The sequence below is a fragment of the Scatophagus argus genome, chromosome 13, assembly GCF_020382885.2.
Source record: "Scatophagus argus isolate fScaArg1 chromosome 13, fScaArg1.pri, whole genome shotgun sequence".
Classification (NCBI taxonomy): Eukaryota; Metazoa; Chordata; class Actinopteri; family Scatophagidae; genus Scatophagus; species Scatophagus argus.
The window spans coordinates 2,101,319-2,128,670 of record NC_058505.1 but is presented as its reverse complement, the minus strand read 5'-3'; the positions used below and the strand labels follow the sequence as shown (position 1 = coordinate 2,128,670).

The window sequence follows — 27,352 nt, the reverse complement described above, 5'->3', positions numbered from 1 at the left end:
GCTCAGCTGAGACCCACCTGCTCCACCCCCTCCACCACCTCCAGCACCTCCGCCACCTCCTCCTCAGTTACCTCATCAAGATTTTTCATCAAAATTTTAAGTTTAGGTTAACTGTTTTAACTTTGACTTAAAGGCTGCAAATGCTTGACTCAGCCTTCGTGCTGAAGGAAACACTTTGTCGCTGATGCTGGGATTAACTGTGTAGGACTGTGTTTACCAGATCTGTGCAGTGTGTAGGACTGGATCTTCTTCATGGCGATGGTGAGCGAGTTGCCAAGCGTCTCCTGGCAGCTCCATGCATGAGCTGCATTCCAGTTTGGTGCCACTGAGGAATCCTGTCATGAATAATAAAGATGCTCCCCCTGCTATAAGGGTCCAAACAGAGAATATCATTCACTGTGGTCCTCGCAGGAGGACGGGGGTGGAGGCTTCACAAGCCATTGTTCATTGTGTCTCCATTTATACTCCGTGTGGATAACAAAGTGAGAACATGACAGTGGCCTACAGAGCTTTCAGGTCACTGACATTCACTGCAGTATTCTGGGAACTTGACACTAATTATGGGATTAACAGCAGGTCCTATACAGCAGTTCAGTGCTTTGTGTGATCTGTAGATGAGCTGATTGAAGGGCCACAAAGCCAAATGCTGGGCCTCCTGCAGGAATATCTGGTGCATAAACGAGTGTCCTGTTAGTTTACTCGAGGATCGAAGTAGAACAGTTAGTGTGCAAGAGGAGAAGGCCCTCATTTTGTTCTCTCAGTCGATGAGGCCAAACATCAGGCTGAATATCTCCAGCCAGGCTTCTAAAGTGATACTAAGCACCTCAGTCTTACCTGTGTTTAACTGTAGGAAGTTGCCAGCCATCCAGGCCTTAATGGCATTCAGACAGTTGTGGATCAGCAGACAGTTACTTCATGCAGATGTACCTAATAAAGTGTCCACTCAGTGTCAGGTACATGTTGCTGGAGTCAGTAAAACCTTGGTTGTAAAAGAGATACTCTTTATAGCAGGGGTCAGGCTGAGAGAAAACTCAGCACACTTTATTGGCACTGAATGAATGAACATTTAGAGAGAAAGGAAAGACGTGTTTCTCAAACTGATTTAACTGAAAATCTCTGTCAGGATCAATTAGCCTCCAAAGCTGGCGGCCCTGGTGTTGTAAGTGTTGTAACAGTTCTATTTCCTGAAAATGAGCTTGATAACAAATCACCGCCACCATGTAGAGTTTGCTTGGTGGTGACATTTTCTCACCTTTGTGCCGTGGATCTGTTAAAATGCTGGTCGCGAAAATCTTAAAGACAAAGCAGAAACCGAAATCGTACAAACATGTAAAAGTGGCTGAGCCAAGCTTCATCCTCAGCAGCCACTTTTCAACCTGACTTTAATGTGCCCGGCAGGTGCTCACGAGTCCTCTGCGATTTAATTGGGCAGCTCCTCAGTGTGCAGTGTGACTTCGTGTACCAGTTTGAATGTGAAGCAAACGGGTGCAAAGAAATGACAAGCAGGCTTCCATAAATATGGATTAACAAAAATGGAAACTGATGCTTGAATTAGAAATGAGCTGCGGACCTCGTTGCTGTTTCGTTCGTTATGCACCTCCACACCACAGGGTTCACCGCTGCTGGGGGTCCAGACCCCACGACTGCAATTTAGTTGTTCTTTTTCACGCTGGAATTAAATTTATGCACAGAGGCCTGAATGACTGTCATAATCCTCTGGCGTTTCTAAATGATTAAAAAATCCTGACATGTTGTTATTCCTTATATACCATCACAGGTCAGCACTTGTTTGTATATGTTTTCCATCAATAATTTGACTTGTAGCAGCTCTAAACACAGCAATTTGCTGTTCTTGCTGTTCTGATAAGTGAGTGAACATAAAAAGTGTCCACACTCCTGCATTTTCTCATCCATTATTCTTCTTTTATCTCTTGAACCTATGTGATCTGAAAGTCCTAAAACGACAAAAGCCATACAACAAACGGTTAGAAATGAGCTGTAAAACATACCGTATGGTTCATGTGCGAATTGTCATCTAAATTAAAGTGGGGGGAAAAAGTGAACTGAAAAGAAAAGATGGAGCAGGAAAGCAACTTCCTCAACACAGTTTTCCCATTGAGTGTTTCTCTTGGCAATTAAATGTGTCTGTGTATGAAAGACACATGTAACCAGATCTGGTTTAAACGTGACACCGGCTCTGCCTCCTCGCTAACACCGTCAGGTCTGATGTATTTATGCAAAACGAAGGCTGTTTCACTGCCGCAGTCGGTTTAGATCCAGCCTGTCTGATACAACAGAGTCAATGCCCACAGCTACAGTTAAAAAGAAAATCTAATCCATCAGTGGGCTTTTGGAAAGCAGTTCAGAGTGGATCAGAGATGCACGAGTCAGCGCCTGCTTAGTTTTAATGAAGCAAAGCCTGCAAGCTTTCGGTTCAGGCAGAGGCCACCAGAGGTACCAACAGTATGACCGGGCTGATGTTCCTGCACACAGTGTCTGTCAGAATAAGAGGAAGCCATCAACACTCCCCAAGAGTGAAACCTTTTAAAGATGAGAGCCACCGATTGTCTCTGAATGACAACCAAAGGACACTGTCTTTTTTATTGTATAATTACGTACACTTAAACCTGCCGTAACAAATTCTGGCTTCTGGAGACATGGTTTACATAGTATGAGCTGTATGGAGCCATTTTGTGTCATTTTTGGATTGTTTTTAGAAGAAGTCCCTCCTATTTTGTAGAAACTTCACCCGACTTTCCATCATCATGGAGGTGAGTAGATGATGACAGAATCCAATTTTCTGGGGGGGTCGGTGAACTCATCCTCTAAAAAAATGAGCAGCGGTTAAATAGCAATGAGCTTAATGAGTCTCACTTTCAACAAAATGCAGGATCTCCTGCAGACTCCTGTCCCACCTTCCTGTTATGACATTCCTGACCAAAAATAGGAACCTGTTGAACTTGTTTGGCTCTGCAGGGCCAACATTGGAAACACTGAACAGACTGCTGCCCAGAAGCTCTGGAAACTCCACTTTGAATGATTTGACAACCAAATGCCTCTCCAAGCAGGGCACCAGCCTGAGGCAGATAACTGGAGCAATGTGATCATCATGCTGCTGCTGCACAGAACGGGACAATCTGATGCCTCTGAGAAGCTTATCCCATTCCAAGCTTACTCCCACTTATTTTTTGAGCTTGGACTTTGGGAGGTGGTTTAATTTAAGATACTGTAAGTTGACATTGAAGTTGACTTTTTCATTAAAAGTTACGGCTGATGGTGTTACTTCTGAAGCATCCAGTGTTGGTGTTGGTGGTTTTTGCAACACCTGAGGTGAGTGAAAGGTTACATTAAGAAGCATTTTCATAAAACGCAGAGTTACAAAATGAACCACATTGCTGATTCAACTGTGCAGAATTAAGGGTCTCCTCCTCTGACCTTCTCTGAGAGCCTGCATAACCAGCAGCTTTACCCCCCCATATAAAAACCTCATATAGAGACGTTCTAATATCTCGTGCAACAACGAAATTAATCAGTACAACATTAAGATGTAAAACAGGATTGTGGTGGTTAATTTCATTCTTGGGCAGAGTACACCTACACAGGAAACAAAAACAAAAACGTGTCATGGCAACATGTTTCCTCACGTTGGTGGATCTCTGTCGCCCCCCAGTGGTGGCTCAGTTTTAACAATTTGTAATGCTGGTTTTCTTTATTGTAATCAGAAAGAACTAAGCAGTCGTTAAGCTGTGTTCTAACCATATGCTGTATATTTATATTCTATGAAAAATTAGAGGCATCCATCAAACTCTGTCAAATCAGCATACATTAGCAGAATGTTAGCGCTTTATGGGCAAGACCGTCTGCTCTGTGAGAAAAAAGAACGGGATGTAGTATTTTTCGGTTTCAGTTCTGATATTTGATGTCTGATAATTGATACTATATTTGCAAAAATTGAAATATGAAAATGTTTTGGTCCGTAAGTTAGTGTAAATAATTACTCTCGTTCATTGTGAACTACCTCGCGAGTGCCCCCTAGGTGAATTGCAGCCAACTTTCGATGCAGTGGGCTTTAATAGGGAGCGGACAGTCCGTGGAAACGCTGTGGTTTCTTAGGCTGCACGAGCGGAAACACTTCCTGGCTGCATCTGATTGGCTGAATGCTGTCACGTGTGGGTTGCAAGCTCCGGCATTAGTTCATAACGAATCAACAGGGCGGCTCGTTTGGAAACTTTGGCTCAAATCTCGAGAATAGTTCAACTAAAGCTGTTTGTGAAAACATTTGAGGCGAGACATAAATAATGCAGTTTCTGAATATACCTTCATTTTTGATCGATGGCGACAGTAAATGCATTTTTGGTTGCAGTTTCGCGAATCGTGTATTTGCGACGGAGGCTGCTCATTTGCATAAAGCTGAAACTATTCAACTCCGACGCTAACAAACCCCTGGTATTCTTTTCTGTAACATTACACGTGGGCAGTATAAATAAATAATAACCAAACAAAATTTCAATGCTCACAAAATACATTACAATTTGACATAGACAATCTAACGTATCAACACAGTCATCTCCACATGTTTCCTGTTCCCTCCCCTTCAGATCCACAGTTTGAAGATGGGTGTAAGCAAGATGGCAGTGAAGTGCAGGAGCCGACAGGCCTCATTCACTGCAGAGACACATGTTGTTTAGATCAGAGCTCAGACGAGTTTCCCAGGAAGAGAAACTCAGGCAGTCGTTTCCAATGAGAGGTGAAATGGAGCAGAAAGGAGTTCAGCTCGACCGGGAACAAATTTCTTGTTCAGTTTGTCTGGATCTACTGAAGGATCCGGTGACGATTCCCTGTGGACACAACTACTGCATGAACTGTATTAAAACCCACTGGGATGAAGAGGATGAGACGAGAATCCACAGCTGCCCTGAGTGTAGGCAGACCTTCACACCGAGGCCTGTCCTGATGAAAAACACCATGTTAGCAGTTTTAGTGGAGCAGCTGAAGAAGACTGGACTCCAAGCTGCTCCTGCTGATTCCTGCTATGCTGGACCTGAAGATGTGGCCTGTGATGTCTGCACTGGGAGAAGATTCAGAGCCCACAAGTCCTGTCTGGTCTGTCTGGCTTCTTACTGTAAGAAACACCTTCAGTCTCACTATGATGCACCTCCATTAAAAAAACACAAGCTGGTGGAGCCCACTGAGAAGCTCCAGGAGAACACCTGCTCTCGTCATGATGAGGTGATGAAGATGTTCTGCCGTACTGATCAGCAGTGTATCTGTTATCTCTGCACTGTGGATGAACATAAAGGCCACGACACAGTGTCAGCTGCAGCAGAAAGGACTGAGAGGCAGAGAGAAGTCGAGGTGAGTCTACAAAACATCCAGCAGAGAATCCAGGACAGACAGAAAGACCTGAAGGTGCTTCAACAGGAGGTGGAGGCCATCAGTCGCTCTGCTGATAAAGCAGTGGAGGACAGTGAGAAGATCTTCACTCAGCTGATCCGTCTCATGGAGAAAAGAAGCTCTGATGTGAAGCAGCAGCTCAGATCCCAGCAGCAAACTGAAGTGAGTCGAGTCTTGGAGCTTCAGGAGAAGCTGGAGCAGGAGATCACTGAGCTGAAGAGGAAAGACGCTGAGCTGAAGAAGCTCTCACACACAGAGGATCACACCCAGTTTCTACACAACTACCCCTCACTGTCAGCACTCAGTGAGTCCACACACTCATCCAGCATCAACATCCGTCCTCTGAGATACTTTGAGGATGTGACGGCTGCTGTGTCAGAGCTCAGAGACAAACTACAGGACGTCCTGAGGGACACATGGACAAACATCTCACTGACTGAAGTGGATGTTTTACTGTCAGAACCAGAGCCCAAGACCAGAGCTGCCTTCTTAAAATATTCATGTGAAATCACACTGGATCCAAACACAGCAAACACATGGCTGTTATTATCTGAGGGGAACAGAAAAGTATCAAGAACTAGAAAACATCAGTTTTGTCCTGATCACCCAGACAGATTCACTGATTGTTGTCAGGTCCTGAGCAGAGAGAGTCTGACTGGACGTTGTTACTGGGAGGTGGAGTGGAGAGGGGATGGAGTTTGTGTAGCAGTCGCATACAAGAATATCAGCAGGTCGAGCAGCAGGTCGAGCAGCAGGAATGACTGTGAATTTGGAGGAAATAACAAATCTTGGCTGTTGGATTGTCACCAAAACAGGTATAATTTTTGGTACAAGAATGTCCAAACTGCTGTCTCAGGTCCTCCGTCCTCCAGAGTAGGAGTGTACCTGGATCACAGTGCAGGTATTCTGTCCTTCTACAGCATCTCTGAAACCATGACTCTCCTCCACAGAGTCCAGACCACATTCACTCAGCCTCTCTATGCTGGACTTGGGCCTCTTGCTGATGGAATCACTGCTGAGTTTTGTAAACTGAAATAGACAAAAGTCATTAAACGGACAGTGGATTAAATTCTGTTTTAATTCTTCAACGTATTTTGTCGTCGTGTTTGTAGCTGAGAGCTGATTATTTGTGCTGACTGATTTTACCTCTCAGTGAAAATGGCTACTCATTCATTCATTTCACTCTTTTTAAAGTCAAAGCAAACTAGTTTGAGCTCTGATCTAAACAACATGTGTCTCTGCAGTATATTGGGTCTGTCAGCTCCTGCACTTCACCACAATGTTGGTTACACCCAACATGTTACATGCAGATAGTTTCAGCCTCATTTGTTTGAGTTTTGACACGTCAAATTACTTCGTACAGAAGATGAATTGATATGAAAACTGTTAGTAGCATGTTGTCCTCTGTCGTCCTCCAGGACTTCTGTTGTTGCTGAGCTTGTCAGTTAATTCCTTCATTTAAAGATTGTTCCAACTGCTTTGGCACACTTACGTCAAAGCCCTTGAATTAAACCTGAAAGTCTTCACTTTGCTCACATCCTGCGTGGTGGTGTAGAGGGGCTGAGGGCCAAATACCTTATGCTTGTCCCAATATACTGTATATGGACTTAACTATATGTAATATCACACTGCGTCAGTTTGTCCACAGGAGTCACAGCCTGCAACACTGATGCTGATGTGACATTTCTTCACCGCTCAGACATCACCTGCCAGGCAAACATTATGGACGGTACATCTTTTCATTTGTTGTTCTGTAAAAATATTCTATAGGTAGTGGTGTAATGAAGTGTTGTATAAAATGTCATTAAATGATAAATGTAACTCTCTTGATCATAATCAGTAAGCAGATCTTTGATTGTGTCCTTTCACATAGCTGAGGTTCTGCTCATACAAAGTGATTGTGTGGATGAAGCGAATGTGTACATGAAATCACTGAATAAGATTCACTTAACGGCCTTCACTGACGGTGATGTGTGAACAAACTGAAGGTTTCTACCATAAGTTAACAGGCATGAGAAAAATCAATGCAAAACGCTGATGAGCTGCTTCAGATGTTTGAATTCATGAAGCTCTTAAGTTCAGTAACTGAGCCCGAGTTTGTCAGTTTTGCAGAAACTTGGAGCTGCTTCTTCAGCACTTTAAAAGTAACCTGTTGGATATGACGCCTTTTCATGCTGGATGACAGATTATCTTTATTACTCAGTTACTTTAGTAAGCAGCTCTGTCATGCGAGTCCTCTGGCTTCTTGGCTTCAGGGTCCTTCGTTTTCTTACGAGGCAGGAAGTCTCAGTCATTCTCCAGACTGCTAGATTCTACCTCCTGGTTGTCAATCTTCACACACAGGTCTGATCTGGATTTAGGATCAGTACAGGTGGGTCAGCTCGTCGCCTTAGAAGCAACAGGTAGTAGGTACAAGTAGGTACAGTAAAAATGAGCCTCCACTTCCAATCATGAACGTCAGCTAGACGAAAGACTGCAATATTCTAGTACACGGACAAGTATAATTTACATCTTTGGGAGGGGAATAAGGCCCGCCAGGACCGCGGAGGTTCACACTACGTCACCACGTCGTCTTACGCGCTAACGGCTGGAACGCCTGCCGTTTGCGAAGGGTCGAGACGGCGGCGACAGTGACAGAAATTGACATTTTCAGCCGTTGAAAGTCTGAAACCATCACCAAGTCGTACTCGGAATACCATCAGAATATGTGCCCAGTAGGCAACTATAATTTCTTATCAGTTGAGTGAGTTTCGGTAAGGGCAGAAGGTGTAAGTAGTATAGATATATAAGCAATGTTAGGTTAACAAACGGAAGGTATAAGCCAGCTAATAGCGAAACTGTCCGAGATAGTTCGCTCACCTCAGGTAATTTTAGTTGTCATAATGTCAATGCTGGCGCTAGGCTGGTAGTTTGCTATAAAGCTTCACGTTCACCTTATCAGTAAATTAAGATCCGTCACAGTAAAGGAAGTAACGCTAGCTTTTACGTTTATTTAACTTTGAGTTAGCTTAGAACACGGTGTAAAACTGATAAGACTTTGCAACGGTAGTTTGCTAACTACTGGTAATTGACCGACGAGCGTTAGCTTAACGCTAACCTCGTAACTGTACGTAAATTAACATCCATCACATTAAAGTAAGTAACGTTGGGTTTTAGTTTTATTGAACTATTGAGTTAGTTATGCGCATGTTTGCAATACTGAGATGCAGTTTCAGTCGTAGGTAAGTTAACATCACACAAATGAAGCGTTCGTTGAACAGTTGAACGTTAGCCGGCACTTAAGGTCCCGAGTGTGTTGGCGCTAGTGTGTATTTGAGTTGTGCATTGTGTCCAGCGCCACCAACTTGTAACGGGAATATTAGTAAGAAATCATAATAAAAAAGTAGCCTTCTGACCTATTGAACCGTAAATTTTATGTGTTTTTTAACTATTGTATTTGTAGCCCATGTTGATTATTGCGAAGCCAAAGACAATTTTCCAAATTTTGGACAATGAAGTTTCTAACATAACCATCATAGAAGTCTGTGTGTTTATTTGCTAGATCTGTTAATCTAAATGAACAAAGTACATGAGGTTCCATCACTAATTTTTTAGTTCTATGATTAAATGTAGGAGGATAAGCAGAAGAGCTGAGTTTTTCAAGAGCAAAGAGAGGTGTTCATGATGGATGCACATGATTCAAAGGCAAACAAGCATGGATGTCAGGTATATGGATGTAACACCTTTACACAAAGGATTACAGAGTACACGTCAAACAAATCCATCCAATTTATCAAGAACGATACAGTTTTTCAGTGTGGGAAGAGTAAAATTACTACTACCATTGTCTTTCCCAGGACAAATACAAGCAGGCACGAGAAGAGCGAAATAAGCTCCTCACCCCTGCACACAAGTACATGATTGACCTCCTGGCTGCCAGGCTGTTCTTGGAACCAGCAGCAGTAGAGGACTTTATTTTAGATTCTCCTTCTGTGAGTTTTTCCCACTGATTTTGGCAATCAGTGCACAATTCAATTCAATTTCAGTTCAATTCAGTTTATTTATATAGCACCATTTCACAACCAAAGTTATCTCATGACACTTTCCAGTTGGAGAAGGTCTAGACTAAACTCTTTAATGAAGTTGTAATACAGAGAACTCAACATTCCCCTTGAGCAAGCACTTGGCGACAGTGGCGAAGAAAAACTGGCCAGAACACCATGTTAATTACATTTCGCCTTCCCTGCACCAACAGTTTCCTTACTTCAGAGACATGGAACAAAAGAAATGAGAGCCAGGACTTGGCATTGATATGAAACACACCTTAAGCATAAAAGTCATATTGTCTTATATTTATTGGCCAGGTCAAGTTCGCGATATGGCAGTTGTATGATGTATTCAAAGGTGTTGCAAATTGTCAAGACATATCAACACATCATATTGGTGTTTTTTATACTGCAGTACAGCAGACTGAAATTTCTTTTTTCATGCAAACTTTGGATTAAAGTGTACACTGTGTCTCTAGTGTCAATTCGTGAGGTACTCTGTTACAACATTGCTTTTGCTCACTTCATTGTTGATTGAGTTTTCTTTTTAATGTCCCTTCTTCACCAAGAGTATGGTGTTGTTGGTTTAATTTCTTGATTTCTATGTTATAGTGACATTTATGTTAAAAAAAAACCCTTTCATTTCTGTTTTTCTTTTCATGCTGTACAGCTGGCTGCTTTTGATGATTTTTTTGCCAAAGGAGGTCGTAAAACCATTTCCTTTGTGTATCAAGAGGCTGACATCCCAGGACCAGGTAAGCTTCAGTCTAGAAATACTCTGATTTTAGATTGTTTGACATTAGGCCACCATGCCTCATTTATTTGTCATGGTTTAAAATGGTCCAGGATTACGTACTGTTCCTGGACTGTTTTATGTCTGACCAGACCTCTTTTTCAGACCAGCACGTACATTGGTACACAGATAGGTGTGAGTACATTACAGTGACACTTCTACTGTGTGCCGCTTTGCACTGGCTGTGGGATAAGGCCATAAGATGGATTGTATTTGTGCTGGTCGTTTTGGATTCATGGTTCTAGCAAACCACCAGCAAACAAAAGTTGCAATCTGTTTGTTTCTGTTTATTTATGTGAATGTCGATTTCCATGATTGCTGTGATGATTGCCATCATTCCAAACAAATAAGGAAACAAATTACAATATCTTGCCATATATCCAATCTTCATATTAGGTTGTAAATTAAAACTCCTTGGATATTGAAAATTATGATTAGTCAAATACTTTCATTATCATTAATATTAATAATTTAACAAATCAAAGATTACCCAGTTAAGTTCCATTTTTACTCAAATTTAAGATTAGTTGAGAGACACATGGCAAACGCTCACGACACTCCATCTTGTTGAAGGTTGAGGGAGACCTTCTCATCAAAAATCATTTGGATTTAATTTCAGAGTGTGGGCGCTCGTATCCTACCAAAGAGGGGAAAATATTACGGCTGTTTTTAGCCAATTTGTCTCAGACGTGCCTCACAGGCGTTTGCTGCTCTTTCATACGGAGGAGAGTGGACGTTCCCGTGAGTCCAGAAAGCATACATCAGGTAAGACGGTCTTTTTGTGTGTGTGTGTGTGGGTAAGTGATGTGTTTATGTAATTATTTTATTTTTTTGATAGATTCATTTTTCGTAAGATTCTATTCTTTTAAGTTTATTGCTGTGATTATTACATAAAAAGCCACATGTATCTCTCCACACATCATTAGCAGTTATTGTGTGCTAAAATCTCAGTACAACTGATTTATGGCCGTTTAAATGCATCATGTTGCTGGAGTGCTCATACTGGTAAAATACTTTAAGATTTTCTTAGTTTATTCTAAGCTGATGCAGTCATGTTTGAGGAGTTCGGTTTTTCTGTCATTTAACAAACTGCTTATTTTACTCATTTGTACTCAGCCAGTCAGATGAAAATAATTAGCATTCACTGAGTTCATTTAGGAGAAGCTGGTAACTGTTGCCTTTGAAAACATGCACTGCATTACCTGACTGTGACTGTGCAACCAGCATTATGTTAGATTTTACTTGTTTGCCTTTGGAATTTGTGAAGCGATGGATGATCTTGTCTGAATGCCTTGTAGGAGATCTTCTTCTCAGAGGTTGATGCCAGAGATGGCCTCCTGAAAGGAATCAGGAATGCCTTCAACTTTGTACAACCAGCTCTTGATACAGCACAAAACTGGGGTGCTTTAGATAAGTCTAGACATGGAAGAAAATTTATAAAAAACTTCAAGTACACCATAAAACGTTCTCTTCGGTCCTTAGATGGTAAGTCTTTTTTTTTAGGTTGTCAGTTACAGATCTTTCAAGTTCTGATGTTGAAAAAAAAATTAGAACTGTTTGTAGTGATCATTTTGCCTTTCTTGTTTGAACTTCAGAGCTCCAGAAGAGCAATGAGAGTGTTGTTCAGCTGAGCACAGTCACAGATGTTGACTTGTCTAAACTGACCACCCTTGAACACATGAAAGTGGCAGCTGCTGATCCTGACATGGTGCATCAGATGGAAGACATTCTGATTCAGTGGTGCAAGCAAATTGAGAAGGTTGGTAAAGTTAATATTGAATGTTTTTTTTATCACAATACTAACTAACATTGGAAAGAAAATGATTCCGTTGTGAGCAAATCCCATATTTTGTAATGCTTAAGTATATCAGTTTCTAAATTGGTTTTATTGTAGATTTGTTGATTCAGTTGCTGCTCTTAGGAAGGAAATTGTAACTTTTCTCTTTATTCATCGTTACCAGGTCCTGATAGAAAGTGATCTGCTGAGGACAGTGGTTGATTCTGAAGGGCCTCTGAGTGAGTTAGAACATTGGAATAAAATGTTTTTAAAGTTCAACTCCATCATCAGTCACATCAAAGGCCAAGAGTGTAAGGCAGTGACCATGGTGCTCCATATCGGCCGTTCCAAGACAATGAAGGTACAGATGGTTAGACTTATACTAAGTAATACATAAAGAAGTAACTAATCGCGATTTTCACCAGATGTTGGTGAATCTGGTTAAGGTTTGCTGTGTACAGGAATGATACGACTTCTAGTTGTCGTGGAATTCTGTCTGATTCCAGTGTTGAATTATTTTTTGTTCATCGGCTGACGAGTGATGCATTGTTGATTGTTACTGATTCTTGATAACTCTGTTTAAGACAGGGCATGTTATTCAGAAATCTGAAAGCATTACTTTGTTCCCTGGAGCAGTATCTTTTAAAAGAACATTTTATGGACTACAGAATTTCACAAAAACTTTGTACCTTCGCAGATGTGGCGGGAGCTTGATGCCAGAATAACAGATCGTATCAGTGAGGCAAAAGACAATGTAAAATTCCTTAACACACTGGAGAAAGTTTGTCAACCTCTTTACGACAGTGACCCGGTATGTATTAATAATTTGATGTAATGAATATCTTGTCATGTCTAAGGAAAAAGCGTACTTTTTAGTATTGAACTAGAATCTCTCTAAGGTGTAACTTTATACAGAAAGATGTAGGAGCATAATTCACGTTATGCAAAAAATATCAAATTAAAATGAAGTATTTAAACAGCATGCATGCCTTAAGTGAGCAAGCAAATTATCATTTGTTGGTGCTGGTCAACAACCGACAGCAAGTAGTTTTTAAATAACTAACTGGAATATACTGTTGATGTGCAAATCTTTGCAAAATGAATACTAAAAAAAGTGAACAATCTCAGTGGCAGCCCATGTGTGCTACAGGTGTGTGTTAAACCTTGCACACAGTGACCTCTAGTGGTCAAAATCAGGTTCTACTTGAAAACCAAGCGGATACTTTGCACCTTTTGATATCTTACTGAGACAAATGTAATGATGGCAACCGCTCCATCAAGTTCTTCAGACTAATATGTTACCATACACATACATGAAAATATGTGTGTGGAAAATATTTGTTCATTAGAAGGATAAGGGACTCCTGAATATTGCAGGTAACAGAAATATATTCAAATGTGTGATTTCAGGTCACCATAATGAAAGGTGTGCAGAGTATCATCAGTGCCACCCAAATGATTTATGATGTTTCATGTTACTACAATACAAGCGAAAAGATATCTACATTGTTCATCAAAGTAAGTACACTGTCTTCAGTCTCTTGAACTTAATGATCCAGTGTACTTTGTCCCGCTGTAATTGCATGCCTGAAAAAACTTCCAGGTCACAAATCAGATGGTTACAGCATGCAGATCATATATTACTGACAATGGCACTTGTCTAATATGGGATCAAGATGCTGAAGACGTCATCAGGAAGATACAGGTGATGATGACGCCTGCCTGCAGTATCTTTGTCAAATCTCTGGTATCATGGATGACGTTTCAGTACACATGTTGACATTTGCATGCAACTCTTTTCATTCATGTTTTATCTTTGGTAGGACTGTATCTGCCTGTACCAGGAATATCGGTCTTGCTTCCAGAAAACAAAGACTAAAACAAGACCTGGAAAGAAGCCCTTTGAGGTTTCAGAGATGCAGATTTTCTGCAAGTTTGAAGGCTTTTGCAAGCAGCTTGAAAAGGTGCAGTCTGTGCTAATCTTAAATGTGAATCCAGTTCTCACCAAAAGGCCATGCAATGGTGACAATAGGCGTTTTCTTTTATAGATCTCACAAGTAATTGCTGTGTTCAAGAAGTTTGAATCCCTTGGAAAATCAAATATTGAGGGCATTGAGATTCTGGCCAGAAAATTCCACACAGTATCCATGAATCTGAAAAGGAAACAGTATGATATGCTGGCTGGGACAGCCGAATTCGAAGCAGATTTTGCAGGGTTTATGGTTCGGGTCAGTGACATTGAGGTATGTTTCGTTCTGTTTCCAGTCTGTGGTGCATACATATTGGGTGTTGTTTCCCATGGAGATGTTCATACATTAAATTTCTGTCTCCTTATCTGCAGAAGGAGCTGCGGGCATTTATGAGTTCATGCTTCTCAGACATCATTTCATCTCAGCAAGCTCTTTGCCTAATGGAGCGGTGAGTATGATGTAGTATGTTATAGCAGTATAATCTGAAGACTACACCGATCTCATAAATTCCTTTATTTGTAGTTTCCGGAAGCAGAACATTCCCTGTCTTGACAAAGAAATTTCCAACATCTTGGGTCTTATCCTTCAGCGTTATGCTTCAGAAATAGAGTTTGTGAAAAAGGTATCTTGTTTTCATGCATGAGTAGATATGGAGAATTGAATCAAATTTATTGATCAGTATTGAAGTTGTTGATTATATGAACAAATCTACTTATGTGCATTTTTTTTGCAGCTCTATGACGAACAGAGAAATGATCCTCCATTAGCTAGAAATATGCCTCCTGTGGCTGGAAGGATTGGATGGGTCAGGAACCTTTACAAAAAAATAGAGCAACCCATATTTTATATGCAAGTAAGCCTAAATGTTTCTCACCAAAGCAACAAAAACGACTTTATTATTTTACTGAAATATTTTAACTATATTTGTTGTCATCAACAGGAAAACTCTATCATCCTGTCCAGTCCTGCGGGACAACGTGTGGTTAAAATGTACAATCAAATTGCAGCTGCGTTTGTGAAGTTCGAGTATGTTAACCACACAGCGTGGATGGAAGAAGCGTCAAAAATAGATTATGGTTGGTTTTCTACCTCTGACTTCAAGTTTTGCACACAGTGCCTCTTGATATGTTGCGTGATAGCATGATGACTCATTTAAAATACTTTCTCATTGTTCTGCTTTGTAACAGTTTTGAAAGTTACACTGCTGGTTCGTCATCCAAAGACTGGAAGATTATTCATCAACTTGGATCCTAAAGTGACTGAGGTAATTCGTGAGGCTAAGTGTTTGTTGAAGATGGATCTGGAGGTTCCAAGGCAGGCTTTGCGTCTGGTCAAGTCGGAAAGTAAAATAAAATCCAACCACCTCCGTCTACAGGTAAGTCATCATCACGCATTTTTACAAATGTATGGGTTACCTTAATATTAAGTGACTTGTTTTCCTTGTTTGTTTTTTTATAGACCATTTTGGCAGATTATGAAACCACTTGTGAGAAAATACCTGCAGAATTCCACAGCTTGATGGCTCCAAAAATCAAAAAGGTATGCAATTTGTTAATCCAGGACATTTTAAGATGGAACATTTAACTAAAGCATAAAATATCAGAATGCTGAAGAATAAATAACTTCGTATTCACAGGAATGTAAACATAGTTTCACTCTGGTTCAGCTGTCAAGTCAGTGTGAGTACACATTTGAAGCATTTCATCGTCAGGTGCTTGGCAAGAAGCAAACACTCGTGTCTTCTGTGGGGAGAAGTAGAAGCCTGCAAACGTGAAGTTTGCACCAGGTGGTGTGAACAGATGTGCAGCAGGCTTTGTGTTCTTGTTTTCAAGGCTTTTGTGTTTTAGTGAGTTTAGTGTCCTAAATTCTTAGCTAGTATATTTTCTTAAACTACCAGGTGGAATCTGCACTTCGCCACGGGACAGTGCTGCTCACCTGGACATCCCTCCTCCTCGACAACTTCTTTGAAAATGTTGAGGCTGCTCTTCTTGAGCTCAAACGTCTTGTAAAGAGGGTAAGTTGCTGAATAAAAGCACTGAGCAAAATGTTAGCTGTCTTCTGTTTTCAGATATGGGTACTGTTATGATATCAAGTAAGTTATTGCTGAAAGTAACACCAAAATAATTATGTTCTGAAAATCTGATCGTTAATCTGCAGTGAGTGGATCTGCCATGAATAAAAAAAACTCTTTTAGCAATGCAGTCACCAGTCAGCAGCCCTTTGTCACACCTTTACGGTTCAGTGATTCCTCAGATTACTGTTGCTCAGAGGCCATGTTTGTAGATGACATTTCTTTTTGTTAGGTGCAGGATATCTGCGAGATACATATTGATAATGTCCTTAAAGACATCTCAGAGACTATGCTGATTGAACTCCCAGAAGAACATGCATCTTCAGTGGAGCACCTGGTTGAGCTTAATAAGGTATGGACTTTTTATGTTTTGTTTTTTTGGATGACATCTAATTTTGAGCCTCCAAATGAAAACACATGTTTTTTTAAGCTTTGTAGAAGTAGAAGAAGAAGAAGAAGAATCAACTTTATTGACAGTATATATATTTTTACATACACACACTGAATTCGTCTTCTGCATTTATCCCATCCTTAGTTGAACACACACATGCAACACCCGGCAAATTACATGCAGTGAAACACACACAGGAGCAGTGGGCAGCATCAAGCGCCCGGGGAGCATATTGGGGGGTCAAGTGCCTTGCTCAAGGGCACATCAGCCGGCTAATGGAGGGGGGGAGCATTTTTCGCATTAATCACTCCACCACACCCAAATTTTTCCTGCCCGTCTGGTGGGGGAATGGAACCGGTGACCCTCTGATCACAAGCCGCTTCTCCAACCTCTAGGCCACGGCTGGAGTTAATTGAGTTGCTTATGTACTTCCGTAAAATAAATCATTAAAGCAGCTGTAATAGTTTTAAAACAACAATGTTTCAAATGACAATGTAAAAACAATGTGAAAGGAGTCACTTCTAGTGATAAACCTGATCAACTCTAGAGCGGACATTGTTTCTGCTGCTCTCCAGCGTCGTAGGTTTAACAGTTTTTTTTCTTTCTTTTGTGAAGTAAGTAAAGATGAGGTTTGAATTGTTGTCTTTTAAAATATGCTTTGGAGAATGGAAGATAAATTATGAACTATGTCTGGTTCATATGTCTTCATGTTTTCTTAGAATAAATGTAAAGAGTTGGCAAAGACATTGCACGACAAATGTAGTCGTGTCAGCCAAGCAGTGAAGGAGCTGGATATTGTGCTGAGTGCCAGCTATGAATCAAAAGGCACCAAGAAGACTGTCGAGGAACCTGTTCAAGGTGCTCCTACATCCTAGTTTGAAGTATTGCACACAAGTATAAATCATTTAAAAGCGTTTAAATTACAGTCGCACAGCACAAAGAAATCGCCTTTGAACATTTTAGGACAGAGAAGTGTGTCAGCAAAGAGCCAGAAAACCCCCAATGAGGTTGAGGAAATGAGTTTAGATGGTCCAGTTAGAGACAAAGCAGTCAGGCCATTTCAAAAGGTATGTTTGCTTGCCAATATCAATGTGTTCTTGTACTCAGTAAACAAACAAATGAATGTTTGAGTTCAAAATCTGAATTTCAGGAGTTTAAGACGCTTTATGAACACTTTAGTGCAAGGGTTTTGGATGCACTGGTCAGGACAACAAAACTATCTCTGGAGACCCTGAAAAGAAGAATTTGTGGCACAAAGTAAGTATGTCTGTGTTTATCAGTATGTAAAAAAAAAGGCTGATATCTAATAGAAGAAATATGATCTCTTACAGATCGACATCAGTAAATTGGAGTTTTAGTATTTCCCGGAATCCAAAGTCTGAGTCAAAGATGGTCCCCCTGATAAAATCTGAAGTCCAGCTAGTTATACCCAATTTGGTGAGTTTCTGTTGTGTACTGGCGGCCCCAGTTCACTCTAGCTACCTTGTATGGAAGAGACACGATCAAGAATTCCTTCCCAGTCCTGTTAAACAGAAAATTTTGGTTTTCTGTCTGATATTTGTCGTCATCAGGTAATGATTCCCACTATAGATGAGATCCAACAGGCCATCAATCAGCTAATCAACGTAGTGTTGGAAGCTAGTAAGGATGTTGCCTGGCAGCAGGAGTACAGTCGTGATGACACGGACAGCAGGGGTAAGTCACTGTCGGCATGGACATGGATCAGAGGAAACCTGAAAGACTGAAAGTTTACTGGAAGGACAGTGACAATTCATCTTCGTAAAATTACAGCACAGTCTGAAGTTTAAGTTGATTCATCCAAGAAATTCAAAAAGAGAATAATCAAAATTTATTTATTTATTTATGTTTTAATCTGAAAGTCCAGTGTATAATACAGTTAGTCTTCTGACTTGGCCAACATCGATCAAAAGTTTAGTCTTTTTAAATTGATATTTGGAAATCAATAACAATTTCTCTTTATTTTTGTGTTTGCCTGTTTGTGATGATATCTCAGGTGAAGGAAAAGATCATTTTCATCACAGAGTTGTTGAACACAAGGACATCAAAAAGTTTGCGTTCCTTCGATCAGTCCTCAGTTCCCAGAGAGGAGAAGTGACAGATGTTCTAAGTCAGTTCAGTCCTTTCAGAGTGATCTGGGATGAGGACAGGAATCTCAAAGTCAAGGTTTGATTTTCTGCTAACATCACGTGTTCTTGTTTTGAATTTTAGACAACAAATCTGTTTGTTCTTACAGTTAAATTGTTATGATTATCTTCTCTTTCAAAAGGAATTCATGGACAGCAAACCATCTTTGATCCAGATCAAATCTGAAGTCCAGCGCTATGATTCAGTTGAACAGGAGATTGATGATATCAAACCCTTCATTGTTCTGGGGTCTACTGAATTGTCAACAGGTATGGTAATACGTGTTAACATAATGTCCTCTAGACAGAAACCAGATAAATAAATGAAGTTTTTTGCTGTTTTTTTACTTCTACACTACACATTTTACACACTGTGTGGCTGCTGGGTCAGATTCCACTAATGAGTGGAGAGAAATCATTTAAGTGTTACAGCACACAGCCAGAGGAAGGAGCTAAAGCTTTAGGGTCTTCCCACTGCTGGGACAAGAAGAGGTCGGCCGTTTAGTCAGTTTGGCCGATTGGTCGTTGCTGACAGGATGTTTTACGATCGTTTGCCCACTGTGCCTGTCTCCTTCACAGCCACATGTTCTACTATGTACGGTAGTTATTTTGATGAATGGATGTTTGAGAGAATCCACTTTATTCCACCAGCACACACTGACTGATTCAGTAGTTTGCAGGAGCAGTCCACAGTCAAAGAGAAGAAATAACAGGAACTGCCGTAGCACAGAAGCTCGGCTCATTAATCCTGCTCACACTATAAACCTGCTGCCATCAGTGTCAGGCTGGTTACTGTACAATATACTATAAACTTGATTCCTATTGAATTATAACTACTTTGGGGTCAAGGCTAAGGCGAGAGCACAAGGACAGCTTCATGTGTATCACTCGGTCCAGTGAAGTGTCTGCTTCATCAGCGTCTGTCGACTTGTTCCTGCTACAAACCATCGTTATCGTGTATTTAAAATCCTCTGTCAGAAACCTCCTGCCTCTAGAAACAGCATTTGTCTTTCTTTCCATTTATCTTCATCCTATATAATGATACTTTGATTGTTAATTTAATAATAATGAAGTTGAGACTTAAAAATAGTAAAATAGTCATTAGTAATAACTAACTAGTAATAAAATCTTGAAAAGCCTTACCTTTACCAAAATAGAACAGATTTTTTTCTGTTTCTGTCTCATCACTTGTAGGTTCTTTCTGCTTTGAGAAGTGTGCGTTCGAGGGGAATGTGAGAAAATTTGAACTGTAATTTTTCTGTCTTGAATTCAGAACCATTAAAGAAGTCTTTAAAAGCTGAGACCAGAGCCTGGAAGAAACTGTTGTGCAGATATCTGAAGGAGAAGTACAGGAAGAAAATGATTGACACCAGCATTCACATGAACAAGTACCTCACTCAACTGTGTCATCCCGTGGCCAATCTGGAAGATGTGCGTCATGCCATGGGGGCCCTGTCTAAGCTTCGGGATGCTGAAATACAAACTGATATGACATTGATATCCATTGAGGTATGAATACCAAAATAATTTGTTTTCGAGAATATAAATGGAATCTATAATTGCAATGGTAATCTGACCCTGCTGGGGATCACATGTAGCCCACCACCCTTTAATGTGCTCTGTCTAAAATTCTATGCTTATGAAGTAATTTTCATAGGTTCATAAATGCTTTTCACTTTAATTCTCTAGTTGAAGTGGGGCAGGGTATTATTTATTCTTCACAAGTTAGCCCTGCAGTTTGATTAATGCAGCTGTATAATAACCATCTTATTGTAATGTTACATTTTAAAGGAAGCCTATGAGATTTTGACTAAAGCTGAGGCCGAAGTGACCAAAAGAGAAGCCGACGGTGTGTACAATCTGAGGCAGCGCTTCACAAAGCTTCAGTCTAAGGCTGTGAGTGTTATTGTTACTTTATGCTTTTTTGCTTTGAAATTTTATAATGTGTTCTTCTGTAACACAGCTGTGGTCTTGCTTTTTAATTCCTGAATTTGTCAGAGGTCAGTGCAGGACGAGCTTGTTCATAAGCAGCCCGAGTTCAAACAAAACCTGCTGGAGTGTGTTGCCGTTTTCAACAATGATGTTGGCACTTTTATGGAACAGTATGATTCAGTAAGTAATCTGTAATTGTATCAGCTATAAGTCTTTCAATTTAAATTTAATATGTTAATCAGTTTTTGTACAATTCGTTCATTAGGAAGGTCCCATGGTCGATGGCATCGCTCCCAAAGAAGCCAGCCGTAGGCTCCAGGTCTATCAGGTAACACTGCATGCATGAGAACATTTAAAGAAGTGAAAAATATATACTGCACAGAGTATGTGGTACACTCTAAACATTTCAGTTTAAGGAAACTGGAAAATCAAATTTCTGTAGTTCTTCTGTACACTAAGTTTTAGACTAAGTCGTGTCGGGCAAAAATTTAACATAATGAGATGAAGAAAGCTGCTAGTCCACATTGTGGACTACATCTAACATCATGATTCCTTTGTCCCACAAACTACTTGTGATTTGTAATTAACTTCCTGTGTCAACCAGCATCCTGTCCTGATTTTTGTTTCTGTCTATATTGTTTGGTCTTGCTGCGTGTGAATGTCTGTTATAAAATAAAATTAAAGAATATAGCACCATCTTACTTTTCTTTAGTACAGACCCTTTTTATTTTACTTAGGCCAGATTTGAAGAACTTTGGAGAAAATTCAACACATATACCTCTGGGGAGCAGCTTCTTGGCTTGCCAGTCACAGAGTATGACTGTCTACAAAAGAAAAAGTGTGTTTCAACTCTACAAAATCTTTCTCCTTCATTACCATAACATTGAAACTTGAGGTGTTTTTTTGATGGATTCCAACTAAAATATCCATGATTTCCTGTGATTAACTCAGAAAAGAGCTTGACCTGCTACAGAAACTCTATGGCCTATATGATGCAGTGATGAATAAGATTAGCGGGTACTATGGCATTTTGTGGACAGATGTGGATATTGAGAAGATCAATGCAGAACTTCTGGAATTTCAGAACAGGTAATCCAAGTATTTATGTTCATTCTCCATACCTTACTATTGAAAACTTTTTTTCTTTTAAGTGGTCGAAAGCAATCGGGAATTTAAGTAGACATGTGCCAATATGAAAATGTTACCAAACTTAATACAATATGGTCTGTATAGCCACTGTAAGAAGGTGAAAGTACTGAAATGTAAGTTGTGTAAGTATATTATAGTATAGTATATTTCTTCATCTTTACTCTTGAACACACAATGAATATCCTTATTAATAGGTGCCGAAGGCTGCCTAAGGGACTGAAGGAGTGGCAGGCCTTCCTCGACCTGAAGAAGACCATTGATGATTTCAGTGAGTCATGCCCTCTGCTTGAGATGATGGCAAACAAATCTGTGGTGAGGAGACATTGGGACATGATCACAGAGCTGACTGGGCACCAGTTTGAGGTGGAGTCCAATACCTTCACACTGCAGAACATCATGGAAGCACCTCTACTGAAGTACAAGGATGATATTGAGGTTTGCTGGCAGTTTAGAAACCATGTTTTCTAGCTGCGATATTTTATCTTATTTTGTTCGCATTCATAAGCTTGACTTTGTGGTTTCATTTGTGCTGTAGGACATATGCATATTGGCTGTAAAGGAGAAGGATATTGAGGCCAAATTGTCACAAGTGAAAGAGGCGTGGTCCGGCCAGATCCTGACCTTGATGACATTCAAGGATAGAGGAGAACTGATGCTGAAAGGGGCAGAGACGGCAGAGATCCTCACCATGCTGGAGGATGGTTTGATGGTGCTGGGATCACTGCTGAGCAACAGGTACAGCAGCAGTATTTAACACCAAGTAAGAAATATGCTGCTGTAGGCTGAAGTGGTTATAGCTGGTCATCCAAGAGGAAAATAAAGTTTTAATGCAGAGAGTTTTGGGTTCATTTAATTTAATGCATCCTTTCACACGTCATGCTCACACAGCATCTTGTACTTCTTAAAGAACTTGTGTCTTGGTCTGACTCTTACAGATACTGCACTTACTATAAAGCAGATATTCAGGATTGGGTCTCCAAACTGTCAACATCATCTGACATCATTGAACAGTGGGTCATTGTACAAAACCTGTGGATCTATTTGGAGGCTGTGTTTGTTGGGGGTGACATCGCAAAGGACCTGCCACAGGTTCAGTTAATGCGTTTTGTCCTTATATTCTGAAAAATACAATGTTGAGCTTTTCTTTAAAATCTAAAAACAATCATTTTATTTTTCCCAATGCAGGAAGCAAAGCGTTTTGAGAATATTAACAAGTCCTGGATTATGATCATGCAGCGAGCCCAAAAAGTCCCAAATGTGGTGGAGTGCTGTGTGGATGATCCGATTCTGGGATCGCTTCTGCCAGATCTTCAGAAACAGCTGGAGTTCTGTCAAAAATCTCTCGCAGGGTAAAGCTTCATCAGCAAGCTTTTGAAGTTTATTACATTTTTTTGGATACCTCTGTGGGACTAGAAGCATCTTTGTAAACACTCTTGTAAGAAGAACTGCCTTGTTATTGTATAGTGTATTGTATTCATACCTAATTACCACCACTCTTAATGCCGTGTAAATGCTTTGGACCAAAAAAAGAAAAGATTGTCCTGAATGACGCAGGCCCGAGCATTCCTGCTACAGTTGATGGAGACAGTGTGTGCAGTGAAGATGATGTGATCTAACTCAACAGGTACCTTGAGAAAAAGAGGCTCCTCTTCCCACGGTTCTTCTTTGTGTCTGATCCTGCCCTCCTGGAAATTCTCGGACAAGCCAGTGATTCTCACACAATACAGGTTTTCATTTTTTAAATAGTTCAGTGTCAAACAGAATCGTAGTGCATAGTGAGTGTATGTTTTTACCCTCATTTATATGCCTGGGTTTGAGCAGGATGTTTTAGTTATGTTTGGTAAATAAATCCATGGAAGAGAGGATTAGAGTGCACAGATACTCTGATCAGGAAGATGTTACAGGATTTCTCAAGATTGTGAGAGAGGAATGACAAAATTTATAAAAACTACAACGTGTTGGAGAAATAAACTAATTTGAGGTTCAATTCTTTTTTTCTAGTCACATCTGCTTGGAGTGTTTGACAACGTTAATGAAGTGGAGTTTCATGCAACAGACTATGACAAAATTGTGGCTGTTATTTCACAAGAGGGAGAGGAGCTACCCGTATGTAATGTTAACTGCATTTGTAACTGTGATGTAATTCTGTGTTTGCAGAAGGGAAATAATGTGGAACTGCCTTAAACTGTGCTTTAGTAAACACACTTTGTTGCTGTCTTGCAAGTATTGTGTAAAATATAGTAAATGTGTGTTTGTGGTTTCAGCTGGACACTCCTGTCATGGCACAGGGACCAGTGGAGCACTGGCTCGGAGAGCTGCTGGTACAACAGCAGACGTCATTGCACTCTGTTATCAAAGCTTCAGATTTAGAGATCAACGATGAAGACTTCGAGCTTCTCTCTTTTCTCAACAAGTTCCAAGCACAGGTCAGAAGACAGTCAGGTTGTCTGTGAAAATGTTTAACGAGTACACACTTGTAACTCTTAGTTGCCCTCTGATACCTTTAGTAGAGAGATGTATATGGAATAAGTTGCAGGCCATACAGGACAAAACCACACACCTTCTCCATAATATCGTGACCTGACAAAGGAGTGATGTAGCATATGGCTCATTTCACTGTGCTGCTGAGCAGAGAAGTTTAGAGAACTTTTTTTTTTTTTTTTTCACGCACACTCACACACACCCCGCTTTACTGGTAGGACCATGTGTGGTATTTTGGGCACTTACACAACATCTTTAGATCCTTTGATTATGTATTAATTATGCTTAATTTATTCATTTTGCCCCTGTGTCCCATAAACCTATATTTAACCTATGTTCATCTATCTAAGCTGACTTTTCTGATTCATTAAGCGTGCGCTTTAATTTTTGTAGTGTTGCGTTTATATCTGCGTTGAGTGTATATCAGCTCATACTTTCAGGTTATATTTAGATATTTCACTTCATGCACCTTTTCTTTCATTGTTTTGTTCTGACTTTTCTAGGTGGGCTTGCTTGGAATCCAAATGCTTTGGACAAGGGATGCAGAAGAGGCGCTGCAAAATGCTGAAGATGACAAGGAGATCATGCTTTTTACCAAAAAGAAATTCCTTAACCTGCTCAGCACACTCATTAAACAAACCACCTATGACCTGAGCAAATTTGACAGAGTGAAATATGAGACACTCATCACCATCCATGTGCACCAGAGTGATATATTTAATGATCTGGTAGGTCCTTTAAAAATCTGACTTCTATCATGAATTCTTTTTGGTTGTTGGCTGCCTGTTATTGTCATTTATACCAGTATACCCAATACACTGAGATCGACATTCTTCTTGTCCTCAGGTGAAAAAGCGTATAAAATCTTTCAGTGACTTTGAATGGCTGAAGCAGAGTAGATTTTATTTCAAGGAGGACCTGGATAAGGTCATTGTGTCTATTACGAATGTCGACTTCATTTATCAGAATGAGTTTCTAGGCTGCACTGACCGTCTGGTAATCACCCCTCTGACGGACAGGTAGGAGAAGAGGAATTTGATTGTGTTTGATAATTAAAGGAACTTTTTGTTCAGTTCCTTATTTTGATTTTTATCTTCAGGTGTTACATCACACTGTCCCAGGCTCTGGGGATGAGCATGGGAGGTGCTCCTGCAGGGCCAGCCGGCACTGGCAAAACTGAAACCACTAAAGACATGGGTCGCTGCCTGGGCAAGTATGTAGTGGTGTTCAACTGCTCAGACCAGATGGACTTCAGAGGACTTGGCAGGATATACAAAGGTGGCCCAGGCAATGAAACAAAATTCATCATCAACAGTGTGGTGTACAAGATCACTTACCTCATGATGTGTTCTTTGTTCAGGACTTGCTCAGTCAGGGTCCTGGGGCTGCTTTGATGAGTTCAACAGAATCGACCTTCCAGTGCTGTCTGTTGCTGCTCAGCAGATCTCCATTGTTCTGACGGCACGCAAAAGACACAAAAGTACTTTCATCTTTACTGATGGAGACTGTGTCAATCTGAACCCAGAGTTTGGCCTGTTTATCACAATGGTAGGATGCACAAATGCACAGAAATCTTATAAATCCTTAAAATTAAAATTAGGTAAATAAACTATATGAGTACACTCAATAAGTTGTTGTGATTCCGGGTCTAGAATCCTGGATATGCTGGTCGCCAGGAACTTCCTGAAAATTTAAAAGTGCAGTTTAGGACAGTGTCTATGATGGTACCAGACCGGCAGGTGGGCCAAGGCTACGTTTTCTTTGTTATATTTCTTCTCTTTTGTTGTAGTCTTAACGGATGTCACTTCTCCACTCTTGTCCTTGGCAGATCATCATGAGAGTCAAACTAGCTAGTTGTGGGTTCAATGAGAATGTCATCTTAGCCCAGAAATTCTTTGTCCTTTATAAACTCTGTGAAGAACAACTTTCAAAACAGGTGAGCATGCTGTGGCCGCTGTTTAAATACCAATTTTAATGATTAGCAACCTACCAATGCACAACATCTGTTTGTCAGGTCCACTATGACTTTGGCCTCAGGAACATCCTGTCTGTGTTAAGAACACTGGGAGCCAGTAAAAGAGCAAGACCTGATGACACAGAGTCCAGCATTGTCATGAGAGTGTTGCGTGACATGAATCTTTCTAAACTGGTATGACAAGAACTCTGTTGACCATCTGGGATTAATTTAAAGCCTTTTAGAGTGTGTTCAGTCTAAACATTTCTGTATGTTTCAGGTGGATGAGGATGAACCTCTCTTCCTTAGTCTGATCAACGACTTATTCCCTGACACTCAGCTGGATGGGAGCACATATGTTGAACTTCAAGCTGCTGTTGCCCATCAAGTTGAGCTTGCTGGTCTTGTCAACCACCCACCATGGAACCTCAAACTGGTTCAGGTATCTCAAAACGTTTATTTTTTGTGTTTTGTGTGTTGTGAAGTTGTTGGGATCATTCCTTGCTGACACGTCACTGTTACTATCAGCTTTATGAGGCCTCACTAGTGCGCCATGGGCTGATGACTTTGGGCCCAAGTGGAGCTGGAAAGACCACGGCCATCAACATTCTCATGCGAGCTTTGACTGAATGTGGAACCCCACACAGGGAGATGCGCATGAACCCCAAAGCAATCACTGCACCACAGATGTTCGGTCGTCTTGATGCAGCCACCAATGATTGGACCGATGGGATCTTTTCTTCTCTGTGGAGGAGGACGCTTAAAGCCAAGAAAGGTTTGTAACTCAAAGTTTAGTGCACATTCGTACTTACATTACCCAGAATACATTATTGAATTAAATATGATTTATAGAATGGAGCTTGTTGCAGTTAAAAATAATGATACAGCCGACATCTACAAATGTGAAGGTCAGCAGCTGTAACAAAAAGGTCTCTCATTGAGACAGAATAACAGAATGACTTACTGAAAATGTGAAAGAGAATTGAAAACTGTGATGGCTTTGATTATGTTAATACTACAGGGGAGTTCATATGGATTGTGCTGGATGGCCCTGTGGATGCCATATGGATTGAAAACCTCAACTCTGTGCTGGACGATAACAAAACACTGACCCTGGCTAATGGTGACCGTATCACCATGTCTCCATCTTGCAAGCTAGTGTTTGAGGTACACAACATTGAAAATGCCTCCCCTGCTACCGTGTCTCGAGTGGGTATGGTCTTCATAAGCTCCTCAGCTCTCAGCTGGCAGCCCATACTCCAGGTACACTG

General features: G+C 40.6%; 2 protein-coding genes across 7 annotated transcripts in view; both read left to right on the top strand.

Moving 5' to 3' along the window:
• The first annotated feature begins 4,180 nt into the window (after positions 1 to 4,180).
• LOC124069141 (tripartite motif-containing protein 16-like) lies at positions 4,181 to 7,651 on the top strand. The gene is made up of 2 exons (XM_046407970.1): positions 4,181 to 4,446; positions 4,599 to 7,651. Exon 2 carries the CDS (start codon positions 4,678 to 4,680, stop codon positions 6,430 to 6,432), a length of 1,755 nt encoding a protein of 584 aa, XP_046263926.1. The 5' UTR covers positions 4,181 to 4,446; positions 4,599 to 4,677; the 3' UTR covers positions 6,433 to 7,651.
• An 88-nt stretch (positions 7,652 to 7,739) lies between these two features.
• The window catches only part of LOC124069126 (dynein axonemal heavy chain 8-like), a 32,305-nt gene continuing 12,692 nt past the window's right edge, over positions 7,740 to 27,352 (top strand). The window contains exons 1-51 of one of the 6 annotated variants that reach the window (XM_046407932.1): positions 7,740 to 7,765; positions 9,007 to 9,099; positions 9,231 to 9,365; positions 10,090 to 10,174; positions 10,832 to 10,977; positions 11,511 to 11,697; positions 11,808 to 11,971; positions 12,174 to 12,350; positions 12,687 to 12,800; positions 13,400 to 13,507; positions 13,593 to 13,694; positions 13,813 to 13,953; positions 14,038 to 14,232; positions 14,331 to 14,407; positions 14,482 to 14,581; positions 14,693 to 14,812; positions 14,900 to 15,035; positions 15,147 to 15,334; positions 15,418 to 15,498; positions 15,857 to 15,973; positions 16,263 to 16,382; positions 17,141 to 17,279; positions 17,385 to 17,488; positions 17,572 to 17,678; positions 17,753 to 17,858; positions 17,993 to 18,116; positions 18,436 to 18,605; positions 18,709 to 18,835; positions 19,839 to 20,074; positions 20,357 to 20,461; positions 20,564 to 20,677; positions 20,763 to 20,825; positions 21,235 to 21,335; positions 21,449 to 21,586; positions 21,841 to 22,081; positions 22,182 to 22,381; positions 22,582 to 22,735; positions 22,832 to 22,995; positions 23,271 to 23,373; positions 23,648 to 23,752; positions 23,911 to 24,072; positions 24,631 to 24,855; positions 24,974 to 25,146; positions 25,227 to 25,405; positions 25,488 to 25,675; positions 25,780 to 25,866; positions 25,956 to 26,063; positions 26,142 to 26,276; positions 26,362 to 26,523; positions 26,610 to 26,856; positions 27,103 to 27,344. In XM_046407932.1, coding sequence (XP_046263888.1) covers positions 9,055 to 9,099; positions 9,231 to 9,365; positions 10,090 to 10,174; positions 10,832 to 10,977; positions 11,511 to 11,697; positions 11,808 to 11,971; positions 12,174 to 12,350; positions 12,687 to 12,800; positions 13,400 to 13,507; positions 13,593 to 13,694; positions 13,813 to 13,953; positions 14,038 to 14,232; positions 14,331 to 14,407; positions 14,482 to 14,581; positions 14,693 to 14,812; positions 14,900 to 15,035; positions 15,147 to 15,334; positions 15,418 to 15,498; positions 15,857 to 15,973; positions 16,263 to 16,382; positions 17,141 to 17,279; positions 17,385 to 17,488; positions 17,572 to 17,678; positions 17,753 to 17,858; positions 17,993 to 18,116; positions 18,436 to 18,605; positions 18,709 to 18,835; positions 19,839 to 20,074; positions 20,357 to 20,461; positions 20,564 to 20,677; positions 20,763 to 20,825; positions 21,235 to 21,335; positions 21,449 to 21,586; positions 21,841 to 22,081; positions 22,182 to 22,381; positions 22,582 to 22,735; positions 22,832 to 22,995; positions 23,271 to 23,373; positions 23,648 to 23,752; positions 23,911 to 24,072; positions 24,631 to 24,855; positions 24,974 to 25,146; positions 25,227 to 25,405; positions 25,488 to 25,675; positions 25,780 to 25,866; positions 25,956 to 26,063; positions 26,142 to 26,276; positions 26,362 to 26,523; positions 26,610 to 26,856; positions 27,103 to 27,344 — 7,047 coding nt within the window. In that variant the 5' untranslated portion in view covers positions 7,740 to 7,765; positions 9,007 to 9,054. Of the gene's footprint in view, positions 7,766 to 7,799; positions 8,259 to 8,282; positions 8,530 to 9,006; positions 9,100 to 9,230; positions 9,366 to 10,089; positions 10,175 to 10,831; positions 10,978 to 11,510; positions 11,698 to 11,807; positions 11,972 to 12,173; positions 12,351 to 12,686; positions 12,801 to 13,399; positions 13,508 to 13,592; positions 13,695 to 13,812; positions 13,954 to 14,037; positions 14,233 to 14,330; positions 14,408 to 14,481; positions 14,582 to 14,692; positions 14,813 to 14,899; positions 15,036 to 15,146; positions 15,335 to 15,417; positions 15,499 to 15,856; positions 15,974 to 16,262; positions 16,383 to 17,140; positions 17,280 to 17,384; positions 17,489 to 17,571; positions 17,679 to 17,752; positions 17,859 to 17,992; positions 18,117 to 18,435; positions 18,606 to 18,708; positions 18,836 to 19,838; positions 20,075 to 20,356; positions 20,462 to 20,563; positions 20,678 to 20,762; positions 20,826 to 21,234; positions 21,336 to 21,448; positions 21,587 to 21,840; positions 22,082 to 22,181; positions 22,382 to 22,581; positions 22,736 to 22,831; positions 22,996 to 23,270; positions 23,374 to 23,647; positions 23,753 to 23,910; positions 24,073 to 24,630; positions 24,856 to 24,973; positions 25,147 to 25,226; positions 25,406 to 25,487; positions 25,676 to 25,779; positions 25,867 to 25,955; positions 26,064 to 26,141; positions 26,277 to 26,361; positions 26,524 to 26,609; positions 26,857 to 27,102; positions 27,345 to 27,352 lie in introns of those variants that run through there. The other 5 variants (XM_046407934.1, XM_046407929.1, XM_046407931.1 and 2 more) reach the window with 5 other exon arrangements.